Raw genomic sequence first — 23,501 nt, forward strand, 5'->3', positions numbered from 1 at the left:
GGGAACAAGCGTTATAATGGCTCCAAGCTGCCTGCCTTTCACATGCCTGGAAAAATTCCCTGCTCTTGTGGAAAGCGAAGACGAGCCAGTTCTAAACAATAGGCTTCATACTAAATGTGTTAAGACCTGTGGTGCTTTTGGCAAACACACACACACACACACACACACACACACACACACACCCCTTGAAGACATGAATAAAAAATTGATAGCGGTGGCTCAAGGCAAGTCAAGCAGAAGTTCTAGCTTCAAATACCACAGTGTTTAATCCGAGGCCGTGGAGTCAAAACTTCCCATGGAGAAAGTCTGTCTTCAGGTGTGTTTTATCTAGAGAACGATTTCCCCAGCTGATCTCCTACCAGTTTCCGGGTCCTGTTTGTTTTCAGAGCCGGGTTTTCAGCCATGGCCATGTATCTTACAGAGAAATTGGGTGACAAAGCAAGGAAATTGCCCAGTTGCAAACTAGTAGAGGTGGTTATTTGTGCAGAAATTGGGCTCCGTTTGGGGCAAAATGGCTTTTTAGGACATATATTTGATCAGTGTAGTCTACAATCCTTGTTTGGGAAACTCAGTTGAACATTCACCTGTGCAGGTCGAGAAACAGAATTTCTGCAGACCAAACCGGGAGTTTGGTTTCTGTAAGCAAGTGCTCCAAACACCAAGAGCTTGTCTGTCGGCACCAAGGGACAGGGACTATCCTTTACTGAACACTTACATGTTCAGTAGCTGAGCTCAGTGCCGTGCACATACCTGCCAAGTGCAGGGCTTCTTAGCTTCGGCCCTGTTGACGTCTGGGGCTGGCTGACACTTTATTGTGAGGAACTGTCATGTGCCTTGTAGGCTATTGAGTGGCATCCTTGACCTCCATCACTAGATGCCTGTAGCACCCCCTGCCCAGTATGACAACCAAAAATGTCTCCAGACATTGTCCCCTAGTGGGGGGAGCAAATTTGTCCCCAGTGGAGAACCACTGCTCTAGTATGGTCCTCCAATCCTTTGTAGCAGGTGCTATTATTCTCCGCATTTTCCAGATGGGGAAGCTGAAGCTCTAAGAGGTGGTGACTCACCAAGAGCACACCACTTGTGTGTGGCAGAGCCCCCAGCTCCTTAAGCTCTGCTGGTGTCTCCAGGTCATTAGGTCATGAGACTAGCAGTGTGGGCCTGAGCATCAGCTTTCGGCCACCTGGGAAGTAGGTCAGTTCACAGGTTGAGGCCTGAGTTTTGTCCAGTGGAGTTGAGGTGACTGGCGCTTTAAAGGGAGAGTAGTAGAATTATGACTAGAAGCTTGAGGTCCTTCCCAGGACTCTCTGCTTCATATTTAGCAGTGGCCATCGTCATCATGATCATCATCATTGGGATGGAAGAGATTTCAGATTTTGAGGATGAATTCCTTTCTCGAGCTAAGCCCCACCATCTTTCTGGATGTCTGGGATTCACCTAGAGCCAAATAGAAAGAAGAGGGGTGAGGCCTCAGGAGGACTGGCTTCTAATCCTGTGTGACTTTGGGCAAGGCCTTGCCCCCCCACTCTGGACCTCATTTGGACGTGTGTATAAGGACAGGGTTAGATTGATCTCCAAAGGCCATTTCAGCTCTAACCCTCTTACAAGAAGGCTTAGCCAGTATTAATTGTAGCTTGTGTTATGTGCCCTTGGGATCCCGCATTCCTGGCTTACTGGCTATGGATTGGGTGAATGCCTTGGGGAAGACTTATTACAGAGGGGCTCAGGGATACCTTCCTTCAGCAGGACCTAGGCACAGTCCAGTTCTAAGGGGAAATGCACAGAGAGGGAAATTCTGTGTCACTGCTTGTTTTTCCAGGTTTTAAAAACCATTGCCATCAACCTGGGGAAATGCCACTGATTTGGTGTCATAAAAAGAGTATAAAGAGGTTTGCTCACAGTGTTATGGTTTTTATTAGGGTGCTGGGGAAAGAACAACAGAGCATTCCTTATTATATATCTTCAGGTCAGAATTTTATTGCTTTTGGCCAAAGGGCATTGCAAGACATAGAGCAAAGGGTAGATGCAATGTGATTTTTAAAAAGAAATTATAAAGATCAAAACAGAATTAAGTTACAGTGAATCTCTGAGTGTAAGACCTGGCCACATTTTAGCATTGTTTTCAGAAAAGGAATCAGTACCCTCCACTATTTTAACTAGGGTCTACAATAGCTTATGCTTTGGTAAGTGAAGAATTCAATACAAATAGGCACTTGAAATATATGCCTGCAAAATATAGTGAGTGGTTAAAATTATCCCCCAAACTTTTGGGTTATTTCGAGAAACAGATCATTTTGTGCACAACCAGGGGCTTCACCCACGTGTGCCGGTTTCCAGGCTAGGAGATTCTGGCTGGCACTGTCTTCAATCATGGAAGTGAGTGGGCTTTGGAAATAGAGTTCTGTAAAGCAGTGGTCCTCCACGTTGACTGCTCATCTGAACCCCCTGGGGAGCTTTAGAAGATATTGTTGCCTGGGTCCCACTACCTGCGATTCTGACTTCATTTGCCTGGCATGTGGCCTGGGCATCTGAACAGCCAACGTTAAGATTTGTATCAATACTATGAAGCTTTGTCTCTGAAAGGTAGGTTTTCCCAAGTGATTCCTTTTCATTATTCCACAACCACCTGGGAAATGGTACATGGCATGGTAGTAGTTCTGGGCACATAATAAGTACTGAGTCAATGTGTGTTCCGTCTGAATCTGAATCTAGAAGAATTGTACCTCTAAAAGAGCGAGGTCATCAAACGGAGTATCTGATCAAAGACCTCTTCGTATTGATTCTCTTTGCTTCCACTTCTCACCTCAACTCCATTTCTATACGTGCAGTTGTCCAATGGACACCCCCTTACATGTCCTACGAGGACCTCACATTCCGTATGCTTGAGCCCCAACTCGTCATCATGCTCCTCAAAACCTCTTTCTTTTTTTTGGTTCTCCATTGGCAGTGAGAGACAACACCATTCAACCAACATCTAACTCCTCTCTTTACTCTCTCTCAACTCTCACATCCATTCAGCCAGAGCCTTTTAAATTCCACATTAGAAATGTCCCTGTAGTCTGTCTCCTCCCATCTTTATTTTTTTTCTCCATCACCATTATCACTGCTTTAATATAGGCGCCTCTCCTCCCTTGTTGGTAGAGCCCCTGGAGATCACATCTCTGGCTGTTCATTAGAACCATCTGGGGGAACTTTGAAACCATTGTATTGACTGAGATCACCTCCAGATACTAGTTTCAAATGCTCTGAGATGGGTTGGCAAATAGGCATGTTTTTGAAAACTCCCTACTTTCTAATATGGGGCCAGGGTTGAGGATCTCTGAGTCTTGTAACCTTCTCTTAACAGCCTCCCTGCCTCCAGACATGTATATTCTGTTACCTTCTGATATAATCTTAGGAAATTGCCATTTAAGCTCTTCCGTGTCTCTTCATGACCTCTGTGGTAAAGTCCCCACTCCTTTGCAAGGCACTGATGGTCCTTGGAGATCTGGTCCCAGCCAACTTTTGTGTCCCATCCCTTACCATTTCCTTTCTGCACTCTACTCCATGGGCTCACATACCTCTGAGTTTGTTCCTGCTGCTGCTTCTCCCCGAGTGCCTTTTCATCCTTCTCTGCTCAACCTTTCTTTTAGTAATGATCATATTGAAGACTAATTAAAATAGCTTACGTGTTTGTTTCCTCACCTCTCTCCACCCCAACTGGTTGTGGTCTCTTTGAGGACAGGGACCGTGTTGTATTCACTTTGTATCCCCACTGCCTGGGTCACTGCGTGGTGCACTGTAGAGATTCAATAAATTGATTCAACTAATAGGCTAGTGCCTACTTTGACCCTGTAAATCAAAGAAAATAGAATAGAATTGACACAGCACAAATTATTTATAAAATTTGTGCTTCCTATTGTGAAGCTGAAGCCAACATAAATTTGAGACCTAGTTCTCGAGGGAAAATGGGAGTTTCTTTAAGTATTTTATTATGGTCCCATGAATACAGAGTCTGATGCAAATCCAAAATGACTGAATTAGTGCCTCCGAGGTACTGAGAGGTGGTGGTGTTGGTAAATACAGGTGTTTTTCGGAGACTTTTTTGTAACGTTTCCAGGTTCGCACTTGGTTTATTGTCCCAATCCCATTCCTTTGTTCAGATAGAATTTGGGCCACTAAATTACACTGTGGAAGAGTTTTAGAGGAAGATCGATTAAGTGGCCCCCTTTGGTGCAAGAGAGTTTCTCTCTGGCTCCTACAGCTTTAGTGACTGTGGCCTTTAATGTCTTAGTATGTCATTTCCAGAAAGTGCTTAGTTAAAATAAATACCTAGCTATTTAAATACCCAGTACCAATCAATTGACTGATAATATAGAGCCCAACAAATTGCTGGTTTGCCCCCTCCCAAACATCAATTTTCTTTTTGGATAATTAATATTTAATGATGATTCTTTAAGTGAGTCATACCATCTAGAGATACACACACACACATACACACACACACATGTGTATACTGAGGCTAAGTGAATGTTTTTAGATATATTTACACCACTCCTCATTTTACAGAGGACTTGAGGCAACTTATAAGAGGACAGAAAATTACATAAAAACTAGGATAAAATTTGAGGATTATAAAGGTTACAAGCTGTTACAAAATATTGGCAAACACAGGGATAGAGATTCTAGATAGAGCTGAGTCAGGAAAAACACTGAGCAAGAGAGCTTTTGACAATTTGGCATTAGATGGTTATCCTGGATCTTATAGAATAAATGTATGCTGTCTATTTTATAAAATATTTATTAAGAAGGAAAAAGTTTCACGACTGATTAGTCTGTATCTTTTTGATTTACAGATTAAAATTGTAAACAAGGATCATTAGCGATATCCATTCGGGGTATTTCTAGGATCCCATGTCCAAGCAACAAGTTGCAACACTCCAGTGCTACATTGGCAGGACAGCTCAGGACCCAGGACTACCTCACTTTTTAAGAAAATAGAAATAGGCAGGAGAAAAGTCACCAGGAACAGCCACTGCAGTAAATAAACTGAATAATAAACGCAGGCCTAAAACTTTGAAGTTTATTGCTTACATACAACAGCGATTTAGAAATTGTATGGAGGTAATCAAATACCCTGTAATCTGATTTCAAGATTAAGTAGGTCATTAAGGTGAAGGTTGAATAGAAACGGGACTAAGATATGCCCTTGCTTCACCCCTTGGTCAAAGAACTGGAAATTCCTACCTTTATTTTATCAAGGGTGCCAGTGAGAACCTGCTGAAGCAGAAGTAAGAGATGCCCATCAATGATGGGGCAAGGCCGCAGGGCCGGAGCTGATTTCTGGCGACGGAGCCAAAGGCTGCAGCAAAATCTTCAAATGCAGCAGAGTCGTGCTTAATAGGGCTTCATGTACTTTGCTGCACAAAAAGACAAAGAATTGTTTTATTATGTATAAAATTCTATGGGCACTGAGAGCAAGTCATGCTAAATTAAACTTAATGTCTTAAACGTCTATTTAAAAAGAGTTTAAAAGGCTATTACTAGATTCTTAGGTCAGGGGAATGCTATAGATGTAAAACATCAGGTTTTCTGCACAGTGTTTGATATTTATTCATTCAGCAAATATTTATTAAATGATTACTGTCTGCCGCTCTGTGCTACATACTCTTCTAGGCACTAGGGGTACAGCAGTGGACAAAGCAGTCCAAAATCCATGTTTCTTGGAGCTGACATTCCAGCGGGAAAGAGAGAAAACAATCAACTGAACAACTAAATCTTTTTTTTTTAACATCTTTATTGGAGTATAATTGCTTTACAATGGTGTGTTAGTTTCTGCTTTATAACAAAGTGAATCAGTTATACATATACATATGTTCCCATACCTCTTCCCTCTTGCGTCTCCCTCCCTCCCACCCTTCCTATCCCACCCCTCTAGGTGGTCAAAAAGCACCAAGCTGATCTCCCTGTGCTATGCGGCTGCTTCCCACTAGCTATCTATTTTACATTTGGTAGTATATATATGTCCATGCCACTCTCTCACTTCGTCCCAGCTTACCCTTCCCCCTCCCCATATCCTCAAGTCCATTCTCTAGTAGGTCTCTGTCTTTATTCCCGTCTTACCCCTAGGTTCTTCATGATCTTTTTTTTTTCTTAGATTACATATATATGTGTTAGCATACTGTATTTGTTTTTCTCCTTCTGACTTACTTCACTCTGTATGACAGACTCTACGTGAATCCACCTCACTACAAATAACTCAATTTCGTTTCTTTTTATGGCTGAGTAATATTCCATTGTATATATGTGCCACATCTTCTTTATCCATTCATCTGTTGATGGACACTTAGGTTGCTTCCATGTCCTGGCTATTGTAAATAGAGCTGCAATGAACATTTTGGTACATGACTCTTTTTGAATTATGGTTTTCTCTGGGTATATGCCCAGTAGTGGGATTGCTGGGTTGTATGGTAGTTCTATTTTTAGTTTTTTAAGGAACCTCCATACTGTTCTCCATAGTGGCTGTATCAATGTACATTCCCACCAACAGTGCAAGAGGGTTCCCTTTTCTCCACACCCTCTCCAGCATTTATTGTTTCTAGATTTTTTGATGATAGCCATTCTGACTGGTGTGAGATGATATCTCATTGTAGTTTTGATTTGCATTTCTCTAATGATTAATGATGTTGAGCATTCTTTCATGTGTTTGTTGGCAATCTGTATATCTTCTTTGGAGAAATGTCTATTTAGGTCTTCTGCCCATTTTTGGATTGGGTTGTTTGTTTTTTTGTTATTGAGCTGCATGAGCTGCTTGTAAATTTTGGAGATTAATCCTTTGTCAGTTGCTTCCTTTGCAAATATTTTCTCCCATTCTGAGGGTTGTCTTTTGGTCTTGTTTATGGTTTCCTTTGCTGTGAACAACTAAATCTTATGTCTGCTGCTGTTAAGTGCTGGGGGCTAGAGGGACCACAGGGGCCTGGGGATGAAGCAGGGGATATTATTTAATATAGGATGACTGGGGCAGGCCCCTCTATTTTTTTTAATAGTCAATCTATTCTTTTTTTATTGATGTGGAGTTGATATACAATGTTTTATATGCTACAGGTGTACAATATAGTGATATACAATTTTTTTTGGTCAATCCCAAACTCCCTAACTATCCCTCCCCCCCACCCTTCCCCCCAGTAACCATAAGTCGTTCTCTGAGTCTGTGAGTACATTTCTGTTTTGTAAATAAGTTCATTTATGTCGTTTATTTTTAGATTCCACATATAAGTGATATCATACGATATTTCTCTTTCTCTGTCTGACTTACTTCACTCAGTATGAGAATCTCTAGGTCCATCCATGTTGCTGCAAATGGCATTATTTCATTCTTTTTAATGGCTGAGTAATACTCCATTGTGTATATGTGCCACTACTTCTTTGTCCACTTCTCTGTCGATGGAAATGTCGGTTGCATCCTTGTCTTGGCAATTGTAATCAGAGCTGCAATGAATATTGGGGTGCACATATCTTTTTGGACCACGTTTTTCTACAGATATATGCCCAGGAATGGGATTGCAGGATCATATGGTAGTTCTATTTTTAGTTTTTTAAGGAACCTCCATACTGTTCTCCATAGTGGCTGTATCAATTTACATTCCCACCAACAGTGCAAGAGGGTTCCCTTTTCTCCACACCCTCTCCAGCATTTTTTGTATATAGACTTTTTGATGATGGCCATTCCGACTGCTGTGAGGTGATAGCTCATTGTAGTTTTGATTTGCATTTCTCTAATAATTAGCGATGTTGAACATCTTTTCATGTGCCTCTTGGCCTTCTGTATGTCTTCTTTGGAGAAATGTCTATTTAGGTCTCCTCAGGCACCTCTATTAAGGTGATTGTGAGCTGAGACCTGAAGGAAGGGAGAGAACAAGCCATGTGTTTGCCTGGGTAGAGCATCCAGGGCAGAGGGAACAGCAAGTGCAGAGGTCCTGAAGTGTAAAGGTAGGTGTTTCTTTTTTTTTAATTAATTAATTAAATTTATTTTTTGGCTGCACTGGGTCTTCAGTGCTGTGCGTGGGCTTTCTCTAGTTGCGGCGAGCAGGGGCTACTCTTCGTTGCGGTGCGCGGGCTTCTCATTGTGGTGGCTTCTTTTGTTGTGGAGCGTGGGCTCTAGGCATGCGGGCTTCAGTAGTTGTGGCACGCGGGCTCCGTAGTTGTGGCACGCGGGCTCCGTAGTTGTGGCTCACGGGCTCTAGAGCACAGGCTCAGTAGTTGTGGTGCACGGGCTTAGTTGCTCCACGGCATGTGGGATCTTTCCGGACCAGGGCTCGAACCCGTGTCCCCTGCATTGGCAGGCGTATTCTTAGCCACTGTGCCACCAGGGAAGTCCCAAAGGTGGGCGTTTCAAAACTGGCAAGGAGGCCAGCATGCCTGGAGCTAAATGAGCCAGGAGGAGAGTGAAGGGAGAGGAGGACAGTGATGCCAGAGGATGGGAAGTAGGGGGCACGTAATGGTGTTCAGTCGTGGTGAGGGCCTTGGAGTTTACTGTGAGTGGAACGGGAGGCTAGGGTCTCTTATGGCATCTTGAAGATGGAGAACTGAATACTGGATGGAAGTACAGTTCAGTAAGTTTCTGGCTAGTGGAGCCACTACATCCAAAGTGATGATTACTGGGTCAATGTTAAAAGTGGAGGGAGATCTTTAAGTGGCATTTCCTGGAGTTCTGCACTTGGCCGCACCATCATATGTGATGCTTTCCTTTGACTTAGGTTAAATAATCATGGTTATATTACTAATAGCTAATACTTAAATAGAAGCTAGCGCAAGCCAAGCACAGTTCCAATTGCTTTACATGTATCTGCGCATTAAATTCTTACAACAGCTTTGTGAGTAAGCACTATTGTTACCATCACTTAACCGGTGAGGCAACTGAAGCACTGAAAGGCAAAATAAAGTGCCCAAGGTCACAAGGCTAGCAAGATGGTGGCCGGGTTCCAGAGTCCATACCAATCATCATACCATACTCTCAGTGTAGAACACAGATATGTTCACCAAATTTCCAGATAAAGCAATGCTAGACTAAGTGATAATATGTTAGTTGACAAAAGCAGGGCTCATGTGAAAGACACTTTTACATTGTCATCTAGAACACAAAACATACACACATAATCTCCCAAACACACGTCTATGTAACAGTACTTACTTTTACTATGTGAGATGTACTCTGATATCTTCTTTTCTAATTTTATTGTTTTTTAAAGAGGACATGACAACCAAATGAATTCCACATCACACTAATGGGTCCCAGCCCACAATTTGAAAAACACTGGCCTAGAGCAATGTGCTAGTGGAGCCTAACCCTCCCAGGATGCAAGGCACCGCTTGCATTTGTCACCTGACCCATGACACACACCTCCTGTCCAGGTATTTCCTGGGAATTGCATTCAGTAACCGAATAAAGAGCAGCTGATGAATGGACTGAGGGGAGAGCAGCATTTCGGCTATATAGAAATTTCCCCCATGGAGTAGAGGGACAATGACCAGTTTTCTCGTTAGGGAAACCTAGCATAGCTGAACCAGCGGGGACAGCAGGAAGGTAAATTCTGTATCCAGTTGTGTAGCACAGTCTGGGCCATGGAATGTATTGTCCAGTCCAGTGTCAATGACTTTGCAGTTGTACTTGGTAGGAATTCCCCCAGAATTTTGGCAGTAGACCTGCCAACAGCCTAGTGTTCCATCCTTTCTTGAGTGTCTTTATAGGAATTTTAAGAGAGAAAGTGTATCAAGGGCTGATGATCTCAATTGCGATGTGGTAGATGATTTTTGCTAAAGTTCAATATTTATTGTTGAATTTAGTAGTAGTATACTTTACTAGTTTTATATTCCAATTCCTTCCTTGCTTCCTTTCATTTCCTTCCCTTCCTCCCCCCTTCCTTCCTTCCTTCCCTCCTTCCTCCCTCCCTTCCCTCCCTCCCTCCCCGCTTCCTTCCTTCCTTCCTTCCTTCCTTCCCTCCCTCCCTCCTTCCTTCCCAGCATAGCAGACCATCATTTGGGTCCCAATCATTTATTATTATTTTTTAACAGAGAACTAGATTTGGGGTAATTATTGATTCCTTTGAGGAAACAGTAAATTTAATATCCCTAAATACAGCATTAAAATAGAAAAAAATATCACTTAAAGAGAAATTTATCTTTACATATTTAAAGTACCATTAATTTAACAACTTGGCAGGTACATCTTTTTGCAATGTGAGTGTGTAGTACCTTCTCTGCTGCAGGTTCTTGGGCGCTTGCTGCACATGTAGGACCAAGGCCCCATGGCGTCTCCATCCTCCCAGCTCTTGCCCCTCTTTGAATTACCCTCTTTTCCCTTGGTCTTCCATCATGGCATTTGGGCTTCACTTGGTACCAAAGCTCTTGTACAAAAATGCAGGTGTGAGTTCTGAGCATATATTCTAGCACTTAGCTATGAGGTGGCCACCAGATGAAAGTGATTCTTTTAGATTATAATAACTAATGAAAATACACAACTAAAAAATTCTTATAAAACTTCAGGAACCTGGAGATTTTGTCATCTGATCTCAGTTTCAGAATCTTCTAGTTACAGAAATCATGTTTCTAATGAAAGACACTACTACCTCTTCAAGGGAAATAAAGTATTTCATGGTGAGGAATTTTAAGTTTCTCCTGTGGTTCTCCATGGTCGGCACAGCAAAAACAAGACTGAGTGTCACATAGTTCTTTCTCATGACATTATGAGCTCATTGAGAGTGACTTTGATGGAGCAAAGGCAACATGGTTGAAGCATGCCCCATTCTGATGTCCAGGCTTGATCTCAGGGGAGAATGTGGAGAAGGTAGAAAGGTAGAAAGGTAGAAAGGTGGCTGGTAGGTCATTCAACATGGTGTCTGGGGTGACACTGTGCTTTAAGAGCACAGGCTTCCAAAAAACAAACAAACAAAAAAAAAAAACCATAGGCTGTAGAGTCACAGAGCTGGATTTTAAAACCCGGCTCTGCATCCTAGGCTGGTCTCGGTTATTTTATCTTTAGCCTGAGACACTTAAAATATTTCTAATTGGTACCAGGTGTGATTGTAAACACAAAAGCCAGCATGGGAGCTGAAACCAGAAGGCAGTGCCAAGCTATAGGTGGTCATCCAGATAGTTTCTAAAATGCTTATAGCTGATATAATTTTTAGATCTTCTGATTGAAATTAAAACTCCCACTTTAAGACATTATTATGGAACTACAGAACCCTAAGAATATGACAGTGGACTTTAGTTTAGGAAACAGTGCACAAGATAAGCCTTGCTAGACCCAGCAAAGTTGGATGACCAGGGTCTAGCTCTAGGGCTGAAAAGAAGATTTAGTCAACCCTGAAATGGATAGGGAGTGGGCTAGAGGAAGTCCCAACATTTTGTGGCAAACCTTGAGTCAGAAGGGACCTTGCCTTATTTGAGGATGAGATAACTAAGCTTAAGATCTAAGAAAACAATGCATTTAAACAAGACCGAGATAGAATGTACCTTACAGCTTGGCTTCTCACACTGTGCTGTGTACAGAAGTCTCCCCATCTTGCAAGATGCAGATTCTTGTTCTGTAAGACTGGGGCAGGGCCTGAGATCCTGAGATCCTACATTCTTGAGTTCCCAGGTCATGTTGGTGCTACTGGTCTGTAGACCATTCATTTTTTTCTTTTGTAAATAAATTTATTTTATTTTTGGCTGCATTAGGTCTTTGTTGCTGCGCACAGGCTTTCTCTAGTAGCGGCGAGCGGGGGCTACTCTTTATTGCGGTGTGTGGGCTTCTCATTGTGGTGGCTTCTCTTGTTGCGGAGCACGGGCTCTAGGCACATGGGCTTCAGTAGTTGTGGCACGTGGGCTCAGTAGTTGTGGCTCGCGGGCTCTAGAGTGCAGTCTCAGTAGTTGTGGTGCACGGGCTTAGTTGCTCTGTGGCATATGGGATCTTCCCGGATGAGGGCTCAAACCTGTGTCCCCTGCATTGGCAGGTGGATTCTTAACCACTGCGCCACCAGGGAAGTCCCTGTAAACCATTCTTGTGTAGCGAGGGTTTAGAGCCCTGGTTCTTAAATCTGACTACCCATTTAAATCGCCTAGAAAGATTTAAAATACTGATACCTGGGGCCCATCTCCAACTGGTATGGAATTTGACCCGGGCATCATGATTTGTAAAAGAGCTGAGTGATTTTTATTATGCAGCCAAGTATGAGAAACACTGCATTATAGAGAGCTTCTAGAAGTGGATGTATGGAGGGGTGACAAAAGGTTTAGAAATCATGCCATGTTCATGCACAAGTTGATGTTTTCTGAACCACTGGGCTGTCCCACAGAGGAACGAGCTACCCCATGAGCTGGTAAGCTCCTCATCACTCAAAGTGTGGTCTGCTGGCTGGGTTTCAGAACAGTTCATTGCAAAGCACAAGGCTTTGGACTTGTGTGACCTCTAAGCTCCCTCCTGAGGGGCGGGGCTCATGGAAACCCCCGAGTGGACCCCAGCGTCTGCTCTAACCATGTCAGGCTGTGACTCTCGTAGTCACTTTATTCTTCAAAAGTTTTAGCAACTTGGAATATAGATATAGGCAAAGAGACCTCCTTATCTGACTTGGGCTTTAATTATAAGATGACTTTCTTTCCTTTTAACTTTGAATAGTATATCATTTTTATGCAGTTGATTAAATAATAAACCTACCTTCTCACCCTTATTTGTGATTGCATTCATAAGCCATGAATAATTAGAAATAATATTTGAAACAAAGGCCGTCTGGGCTTATCTCATAAAAATAATAATTAAACCATAATGAAACTTCATAAGAATAATCAGCTTCCCTACCCCCAGCCCTAAAGACCACACACACCCCACTATGTTTAATATTTCTCAAAACCAGGAGAATCGGTGTAGGTAATTGTTCTTCCTTGTAAGGTGTATGTTCTCAGCACCATGGGTGATTCTATTTATCCCTGTTAGATGCACCCTCATTTTGTGTTGACCAAGTCGTCAAATCTCAGACCTCTGCCCAGAAGTAGTGTAGAGGAAAGAGACAGGGCCGGGGGTCAGAGGGAACTGGAGTGAACCCTGGGGCTGCCATCTCTTTGTTGCCCCATGGTCTCGGGCACACTGCTTAACCCCTCTAAGTCATGGCAGTAATACTGCCCTTAAAGGGCTGTGGCCATGATCTCCAAGATAACACCTGTTAAGTATCTAGTGCAGTGCTGGGCACGTTTGGGAGCTCAACAAAGGGTACCTCTTGCTATACCAACAGTATGAGGTATAAACCCCTGACTCCCAGGCACCTCATACATATAAATGAGTGGTGGGTAATACTTAATAGTAGCTGCCCCTCCCATCTCAACGTGGCAGCTGTTCTTTGGTTGCTGATTGAGAACATCTGAAAAGTGATGAACCTAATGACATGACTTTTTTGTGCAGATATGGAAAATTAACAAATCCTCGTATCTAGGTCCCTTCCAGTTCCTACTGTTATGGAGGGCAGAAGTGATGCTAATGATGAACTCAGCAGCAGCAACCATGGACTTAGCATTTCTTTCTTTCTTTTTTTATTTTTTCAGTTTGATTGAGGTATAACTGATACACAGCACTGTGTGAGTTTCAGGTGTACAGCATAAAGGTTTTGACTTACTACATACATTGTGAAATGATTACCACAATAAGCTTAGTTAACATCCATCATTTCATATAGATAGAATGAAAAGAAATGGGAAAATTTTGTTTCTCCTTGTAATGAGAACTCTTAGGATCGACTCTCTTAACTTTCATGTAAAGCATACAGCAGTGTTAACCGTACTCAGCATGTTATGCATTATGTCCCTGGTACTTATCTATCTTATAACTGGAAGTTTGTACATTTTGACCACCTTCATCCAATTCCCCCACTACTCACCCCCCCCCCACCATAACCACAAATCTGATCTCTTTCTATGAGTTGCTGTTTTTTAAGATCCCACGTATAAGTGAGAGCATATAGTATCTGTCTTTGTCTGTCTGGCTTATTTCACTTAGCATAATGCCCTCAAGGTTCCATTCATGTTGTTGCAAATGGCAGGATTTCCTCATTTTTTATGGCTGAATAATATTCCATTGTGTGTGTGTGTATATACACACACACACACACACACACACATATATACGTATATATATATGCCACAACTTCTTTAACCGTTAGATGAATGGTTAAGTGTCAATAGATACTTAGGTGAGATAACATTTCTTGAGCTCTTACCATGTGTCAGGCACTGCTCAAAGCTTTCTGTGCATTGGCTCTTTTATTATCTCATTTTAAAGATGAGGAAAATGAGGCTCAATCAGGTGAGGAAATTGCCCAGGAGTACACAAGTGGTAATGTGTACATGAAGGTATACACAGTCCCTTATCCACAATTCTGATATCCAATACGGATGGGAAACTGAATATGTTTTGCAAGTTTCCAGCAAACGGGTTTCGTGGCAAAAGTTGACCTGAACTGACTACGAGTCTATTTACAATCTATTTATCCTATTTCACCTGAGAATTCATCTGCTTCACCTCAGAAATGTTTTTTGTTGTCTTGATTGTAGGATGCTACCCCAATGGGGGCATTACATCATATACAGTGTATACACTGAGTTCCATTTCTGAAATCCAAATAATTCTGATTTCTGAAACATTAGGCTCCAAGAATTTGAGGTGAAGAATCATGACCCTGCTATTGGAAATATCCATACTTAAGCTACCTGTGGATCAATTAACCATTTCTGAGCTGGACTGGTAAGCTCACCATGTAAGGGACTGACTGACCAATGGAATTTTGGAACAGAGCCATTCTCTAAATTAGCCTCTCCACCTACAAAATCCAAGGAACAGAAATTGTCTAATCCCTGCCCTCTGTGATGTGCTGGTGTTGAAGAAAGCTCCTACTAAGATACAAGGTTAAGGACAAGGAAACCTAACTTGCAAACAGCTGCAAGCAACACAATCTAATTTCCATAATTAAAGTTAAATGAGAAATTTGGAGGACAAATATCATATGATATTGCTTATATGTGGAATCTAAATTTACAAAACAGAAATTGAGTTACAGATGTAGAAAACAATCTTATAGTTACCAGGGGGGAAAGGGTGGGAGGGATAAATTGGGTGGGATTGACATATACACACTGCTACATATAAAATAGATAACTTATAAGGACCTACTGTATAGCACAGGGAACTCTACTCAATACTCTGTAATAACCTATATGGGAAAAGAATCTAAAAAGAGTGGATATATGTATCTGTATAACTGATTCACTCTGCTGTACAGCAGAAAGTAATACAACATTGTAAATCAACTATACTCCAATACAAAAAAGAAAAAAAAGAAATTTGGGGGACTTCTCTGGTGGCACAGTGGTTAAGAATCTGCCTGCCAGTGCAGGGGACATGGGTTCAAGCCCTGGTCCGGGAAGATCCCACGTGCCGCGGCACAACTAAGCCCGTGTGCCACAACTACTGAGCCTGCGCTCTGGAGCCTGCGAGCCACAACTACTGAAGCCCGCATGCCACAACTGCTGAGCCCATGTGCCGCAACTACTGAAGCCCACGCGCCTAGAGCCCATGCTCTGCAGCAAGAGAAGCCACCGCAATAAGAAGCCCGCACACTGCAGCAAAGAGTAGCACCCGCTCACCACAACTGGAGAAAGCCTGTGTGAAGACCCAACGCAGCCAAAAATAAATAAATAAATACATTTATTTTTTAAAAAAAGAAATTTGGGAAGGTTGGAAGTGCAGTTTCATTCCCCAGCTCCTTGGAGTGCTTCTACATTTCCTGTTGGCTTTTGCTGCTAGGATTAGGGTAGAAGCTCAGTGGTGAGCAGAGAGAAGCAGCACAAAGCTGTCCTTCTTTATCCCACAGCTACAGCCGTCCCTTAGCCAATCAACAGCTGCTTCTGGGGGATTCTTCAGTGCTTCACCTTGGACCAGGCACTAGGAAAGCTGCTGCAGTAGGTTGCTACTACCCTGTATGTGGACTTCCGCTTTGCAGTTTTCAACATAAGTATTTATTTGGTTGAGGAAGTAACTAAACTTTCTGGAGGAGAGAGAGAGGGAGGGCAGGGCGTAGAGGAGGGACAGCATGGGCAAGACACAGGCAGAGCATCTCCCTGATGATTAATCAATTCCTGAAACACAAACAGGATGAGGTATTTTCCCACCACAGTTGGTATTTCCCACCAAAATATTGGTTTTATTTTGCTTTTGTTTTCCTCTTATTTCTCCTGTGCAATTTGGCACTTCTAGCTGTGTGTTTCAGGTGATAGGATGAAGGGGACTTAACGACTTTCAGGAAAACGCAGTAAAATCGGGAGTGAAAATTAAATGTGATATCTTGTGGTGCCCAAACAAGAACCAATATCCTAAGTCTGTTCTGGTACATTCTTTCTAATCTTTTAAAGCATAAAAATAGCTAACTTGTATTCAGAGCTGAACATGTGTCAGGCACAGTTCTGGGCACTTAATTCATTTATGCCAAACAACAACCTTATGTGGTGTGGCAGTATTTTTTTTTAAAAACAGATTTATTGAGGTATAATTCACATACCATCTGATTCATCCATTAAAGTACACCATTCACTGGTTTTTAGTATATTCACAGATATGTGCAACAATCACCACAAGCAATTTTAGTGCAACTCATCAGCCCCCAAAGAAACCCCATACTCCTTAGCAGTCACTCCTTATTTCCCCTCCCCTCAGGCCCTAGAAAACACTAATCTATTTTCTTTCTCCATACATTTCCCTACTCTGGACATTTCATATAACTGGAGTCATATAATATGTTACCTTTTGTGCCTGGCTTCTTTCACTTGGGATAATGTGTTTGAGGTTCATCCACGTTGTAGCATGTACCATACTTCATTCCTTTGTATGGCTGAATAATATTCCATTATATGGCTAGACCTCAATTTGTTTATCCATCCACCCACTGAAGGACATTTGGGTTGTTTCCAGTTTCTGGCCTTTGTCAGTAATGCTGCCATAAACATTCCTGTCCAAGTTTTCGTGTAAGTAAATGTTTTTATTTCTCTTGGGTATAGACCGAGGAGTGGAAGAGGCAGTATTTTCATTATCCTTATTTTACAGGTGAGGGAAGTGAACAGTTGAGAGCAAAAGACGTGGAGCTGGGCTTCAACCCAGGATGGCTGGTGCGGGAGCCTGTGCTGGCTTTGAACCACTAGGTTATACATCTCTTTTTCATCAGAAAGGCAATGCATTGAGTGTCACTGATCTAGTTGAGCATACTGGCTTTAGAGTTACATGGATGTGAGTTCAAATCCTGACTGCCCCACTTAATTACAGTGTGACCTTGGGCAAGTCAGTTAATCTCCATGAGCCTTGGTTGCCTTTTCTGTAGAATTGTAGTGAAAACGACATTGCTGCATCATGGGCCACTGTTTCTGTGAGGATTAAAAGAAATACGACATGTGAAAGGCTGAGCATAAGACTTGCCTGGCACACAGTGCTCAGTAGGTTTTCGATATGATTATTTTAGCCTCTCCTGCAGCACCTAGGGCGGCACCAATAAAGCCTAGTTTGAACATTATCAATGTTGTCACTGAGTGCCAAGACAGAGTTGGAGTCTTTCAAAGGAAAATGGTCTTTATGAATTGCAGGAACTCGAGTAAGCCCCCTCTAAGCTTGAAGAATGACCCAGAGGCAGAAGAGCCCATGATTGAGCGAGACGGACTTGGTGAGCAGGACCAGGAAGCCAGCTCTGAGCCATTGTAAAGCCTTTCCTTCCAGCGAATCGGTGTTTTCAGGAAGTCCAGGCACCTTGGTAAGGTTTCTCATACATGCTTGATGTACATAATCGACACGAGTGACTGCATAGTGGGATGACTAAAAGCAGGGACTCTGGCATCAGACTACATGCATCTAAATCCCGCTCTCTCACTTACTTGCTGTGGGAGGTTGGGCAAGTCACTTAACATCCCTGTGCCTCAATTTCCTCATTGGTGAAGTGGGAATAATTATACTGCCTACTTCACAGGCCTGTTGTGTGGATTAAATGAGTTCGTAGACATAAATCACTAAGAACACTGCATAGCACAGATTAAGTCCTATATACTGGCCCACTGTCACTACAGTTCCTGTTACTATTCCCATCCTGTTGAATTGTAGCCAAGTGTCTTTCCAAAGGCTTGCTGGCCCAGTGAGATGATGTGTACGCGGGTTGCTTCTTGTTTCTGTTACTATTACTGCATAACAAATGACCCCAAAACTTAGTGGCTTAAAATAACAACCATTTTATTAAGCTCACAGATTCTGTGGGCCAAGAATTAAGGTGATTCTTTTGTTCCTTATGGCATCAGTTAATGTCCCTCAGTGGCATTCAGCTGGTATATGGACTGGTCTGGAGGATCTATGATGCCATTACTTCCCTCTCTGGTGGCTGGGCGGGATGGCTCAGATCAGGACTGCCACCAGAGCACTTTCACCTTGCCTCCCCACGTGGCCTGGGCTTCCTCACAGCGCGGGACACTCTTACATGGCGGCTCAAGGCTCCAAATGTGAATGCTCCAATGCACAGGCCTTTATGACTTAGCCTTGGAAGTCACGCAGTATCACCTTGCCATGGAGCTTGTAGGTCGTAAAGCCAGGATTTGAACACACGTCTGTTTGGCAGCAGAGCTTGTATTTGTAATGAGCCTTTCTTCTTGCTCTGGGGAAAAATAGGATGTGTAGAAAGATCTCTCGTTGGTATGGTATAATGATAACTACATATGACAGTTTTCACTGAAATTATTCTCTTGATTTCCTCCCGTGGTCACTTTATTACAGATAAATTCAGCTGACATTTCCATTGCATATGATATGATTTTGAGAGAAGGGGAGGGAAACAAAAGGAATTCCTTTTTCTCAAAGACAGTCAGGTTTATTCTTGCTCCCAGAGAGCTCGTAGTTTTCACTTAACTCAAAAAGAAAGAAAGAAAGAGAAAAGAAAAGAAAAGAGAAACCCATGAGCCAATTTGAGGAAGCAGCAGCTGGGAGCCGCTAAGATACATTTCTCTGAATTACCAAGTGTTATGTGTAGGGGGAAAATGGGTTTATTGAAATGCAAAAATATACAGTACATGTTATGCTAAAAAGTGCCTATGGTGTAATTTAAATTTAGTATGCTACCGCCCCCCGAAAAATCTATTGTGGAGTAGGCTCACTTTTTCTATCTTGAGATTGTCTGCCCTTAATACAATAATTACAGTGATTACACAATCATTGTTTAGAGGGATCAATGATTTTAATACGACTGATGTCATATGTAGTGAGGTCTTTTGAAAACATCATGCTTGTGAATGACTCAAGGCCAAGTGCTGCTGAAAATCAGGTATGTGCAGGTTTCTTTGTTTCATTAAGATGACCTTGTCTGATAACATGGAAAAACGACAATTCACATCACCTGTTTGGCAATTTTAGTGCATTCGGTCCTAAAAGTGAGCTTTACCAAGCCCTCAAGAAGAAGACAGTTGAGGATTTAAGGTTATCGTATTTTCTTAGGTGAGGGTTCAAGAGAGATTCTCAGTGAGTTGAGATTCAGGTAATATTTCTTGAGTACCTTCTCTGTGTCTGGCACCCTGCTAGGTATTTTCATCTCTGCTAGTTTAATGAATCTTCCTAACAACTGTTTGTGATCACCATGATTAGCTCCAGCTTTGTAGATGAGGCAACTGAGAGTACCCTTTGGAGGGAGGGGTACTGCCTTTGTGATCCTGAGCAGCCTCATTGCTCTCAGATGGGGCCAGGCTTTCCTTCTGTCTGCTTCCAGAAAGCCCATACTACATGTTCATTCCCAGTTCTTTGCATAATTATTAAAGTACCTGGGTGATTCCTTGGTTACTTTGTTTCTCTCGTTAGCATTGAAACTCTAGCAGGTCAGGGGCCTGCCTTGTGCTTCACTGTATCCTCAGTACCTAATCCATTGCCTGGTACATAGTAGGTGCTCAATAAACATTAATTGGCAGACTGACCCACAGAGAATGATTGACTTGCCCGTGATCAAATAGTTGGCATCTGCAATAAGGAAGAACAATTAGCAAATTCACGATGCATGTTTCTGTTTGTACTCCAGCAAATAAACTAATAGTTTAAGGATTAGGTTCTGCCTGATCAGAAATATGAGTGTAAGTAGCAGTGGCTGAGTCAGGTTTTCTACTAAGAAGTGTTAAGGCACGAGAAATAGAAATCAAGTTTACTTTTTTAAAAAATTTTTATTTTATATTGGATTATAGTTGATTTACAGTGTTGTGTTACTTTCAGGTGTATAGCAAAGTGACTTAGTTATACATATGCGTGTATTGATTCTTTTTCAGATTCTTTTCCCATACAGGTTATTACAGAGTATTGGGTAGAGTTTCATGTGCTATGCAGTAGGTCCTTGTTGATTATCTATTTTATATATAGTAGTGTGTATCAGTTAATCCCAGCCTCTTAATTATCCTTCCCCGTCACCTTTCCCCTTTGGTAACCATAAGTTTGTTTTCTAAGTCTGTGAACCTGTTTCTGTTTTGTAAATAAGTTCATTTGTATCATTTTTTAGATTCCAAGTTTACTTTTGATAGTTATTCATAGCAGATTCTTGCATTGGTTTAGAACATGACCTTTGGAGCCAGACTGTCTGGGTTTGAATTCAGTGCTAGTATTTTCTCTGTGTGTGACCGCAGGCAAGTTACTTAACCTCACTCTACCTCAGTTTCCTCATCTGTAAAATGGGGATAATCATAATAGTATCTACCTCATAGGAAAGTTGTGAGGATAAAATGATTTAATACAAATAAAATGCTTAGAAACATACTTGACATAAAGTAAGTGCTATATAAGTGCTATTTGTAGTTCACTGCATAGTGTCCTCCCAAAACTCATGTCCAGCCAGAACCTCAGAATGTGACCTTATTTAGAAAAAGGGTCTTTGCAGATGTAGCTAGCTAAGGATTTCGAGATGAAATAGTCCTGGCTTTTGTGTGGGCCCTGCATCTGGTGGCTGGTGTTTTATAAGAAGGGGAGAGGACGCAGAGACACAGAAAAGAAGGCCACGTGGAGATGGAGGAAGAAATCGGAGTGACACATCTATAAACCATGGAACGCCAAGGATTGCTGGCAAGCACCACAGCTAGGAGAGAGGCCTAGGACAGACTTTCCCCAGCGAGGCAGAGGGGTAGCCAGAGTGCCAGCTGAGAACCCAGGGCCAGCTGCTCCCCCTGCGGCCTTGCCATCCCTGCCAGCGCCCAACCTGCAGGCCTCTCCAGCCCGCTGCTCTCTGCCCTCTTGTCACCACATCCCTGCTGTGTTTCCTTCTCCCATGGCCACCTGACCTTCCTTCCTGTGGTTTTTTGCTGGGCCTGTTAGTGGCTTTGTCCTGAGCTTAACTGCTTTCCTTATGGAAGTAACCTCTTCATGGAATGTTCTCCTCCCCCTCCTGCCTCACCTGAATCCTGGCTCCAGTGCAAGCTGTCCATTCTCCACCGGGTTAGGAGTCGTTTCTTCAGCTCCCCATTGACACTTGCTGCCTCTGGCTGCTCTAACCAAGTGCCACCCATTTCGGGGCTTAGAACAAGAGAGATGTATTCTCTCACAGTTTTGGAGTCCAGAAGTGTGAAGTAAGTCTCACTGGGCTGAGGTCAAGATGTCGGCAGGTCTGCACACCCTGTGGAAGCTCTAGGGGAGACTCCATTCCTGGCCTCTTCCAGCTTCTGGTGGCTGCCAGCAGTCCTTGGCTTATGGCCCCATCACTCCAATTTCTGCCTCTGTGAGCACATTGGCTTCTCCTCTTGTGTGTCTGGGGGTGTCTCCCTCTTCCTCTCTCTTATCAGGACACTTGCGATGGCATTTAGGGCCTGCCCAGATATTCCAGGATAATCTCATCTCAAAATCTGTAATTTAGTCATATCGGTGGTATCCCTTTTTACAAATAAAGCAGCATTCGCAAACTCCAGGGATTAGTCTGCATGTAGATGTTTGGGAGCCACTACAGCCTCTCACGCCACTTCTGACTCATCCTACTCCCTGCAGTCATCTGTGGTGTCTTGGTCACGTCCTCACAGCTCCTCCTCCAGGGCTTGTTCTCCATTCTAAGGCCGGCCATGTCCTGGGTGGTTTCAGTCTTCATGCCAACAGCCCATGTGCCAAGCTGGGCTCACAGCTCTCTGGCCCCTTACAGAGTTTCCAGTTTCATTCTCTGGCCACTCCACTCTTCCATCCGGCTTTCTCACATCCTTGCCTCTCTATTCCTGCTTTTTTAAAAAAATTAATTTATTTTATTTTTATCATTATTTTAAATTTATTTTTGGCTGCGTTGGGTCTTCGTTGCTGCACGTGGGCTTTCTCTAGTTGTGGCGAGCGGGGGCTACTCTTCGTTGTGGTGCATGGGCTTCTCATTGCGGTGGCTTCTCTTGTTGCAGAGCACGGGCTCTAGGCGCATGAGTTTCAGTAGTTGTGGCTCAGTAGTTGTGGCTCGCGGGCTCTAGAGCGCAGGCTCAGTAGCTGTGGCGCACGGGCTTACTTGCTCCGTGGCATGTGGGATCTTCCCGGACCAGGGCTCGAACCCACGTCCCCTGCATTGGCAGGCGGATTCTTAACCACTGCACCACCAGGGAAGTCTGATATTCCTGCTTTAAAAAAACCAAAACTTTAATAACTTTGAACCAAGTGTATCCAAAATATTATCATTTCCACCTGTAATCAATTTACAAAAGCATTATGAGGGATTTTACTTTCTTTCCTTTATGCAAAAATCCTCAAAATTCAGAGTGTATTTTATACTTATAGCATGTCTCAATTTGATGCTAAGTTTTCATTGGAAGTACTTGATCTGGTTTGAAATGTGGCTGGCTAGTGCACCCGAGGAACTATTTTTTTTATTTTAATTAAATTTAATTAAAGAAATTATAATTGGTTCCATTATTGGAAAACTTTTAAGTATATGTTTGGGACAGCTTGGATATGTGGACCCATTCCTGCTTATTTGATCCCCACTTGACCTGTGGTCCAGTTAGCGCCCCCACGGCTTCACCTGGGGCCCGGCAGCCCTTCCTTGCTTGCTAGTCATCGTTCTTGTCCGTCCCCCAGAACAGTGAGTTTAGATACCCGCTCCCACCTGAAGCCTTATGCCCGTGGGCTACGAAGACCTTTCTAGGCATCTGAATTATCTGCACGAGGTTTTATAACTAAGAACCCTAGACTCTACCTCTCATGTAGTCTGTACTGTCTCTAGACTTAGACATTCCTCGTGGCTTTTAATCATCCCTAATGTGTTTTATATAAGGAGGTTAATGCATTTACATTTTTCCAATAATCCTCTTACTATCCTATAGGGGAAAGTAGCAAGTTTGTTGCATTAAAATACAAAACAACAAAGCTGAACTCTCTGATATTTGAATCCCAGCCCAACTTGGGTAAAGATTCAAATACTTGGAATCTCAATCTGGATGTTTAGCCTGTCCTCCTTACCGGAGGAGAAAAATACACATGAGTAGGAAATGACTGTTCCTAC

The 23,501-nt window shown here is 42.7% G+C and overlaps 1 protein-coding gene across 1 annotated transcript in view; it reads left to right on the top strand.

The window, feature by feature from the left end:
• Positions 1–20,295, top strand: part of LOC309652233 (non-histone chromosomal protein HMG-14-like) — a 107,849-nt gene extending 87,554 nt beyond the window's left edge. The window contains exon 2 of the mRNA XM_082445827.1: positions 17,632–20,295. Coding sequence (XP_082301953.1) covers positions 17,632–17,654 — 23 coding nt within the window. The 3' untranslated portion in view covers positions 17,655–20,295. The remainder of the gene's footprint in view (positions 1–17,631) is intronic.
• The last annotated feature ends 3,206 nt before the right edge of the window (positions 20,296–23,501 follow it).

This window comes from Balaenoptera physalus (assembly GCF_965194825.1).
Source record: "Balaenoptera physalus genome assembly, chromosome: X".
NCBI lineage: Eukaryota > Metazoa > Chordata > Mammalia > Artiodactyla > Balaenopteridae > Balaenoptera > Balaenoptera physalus.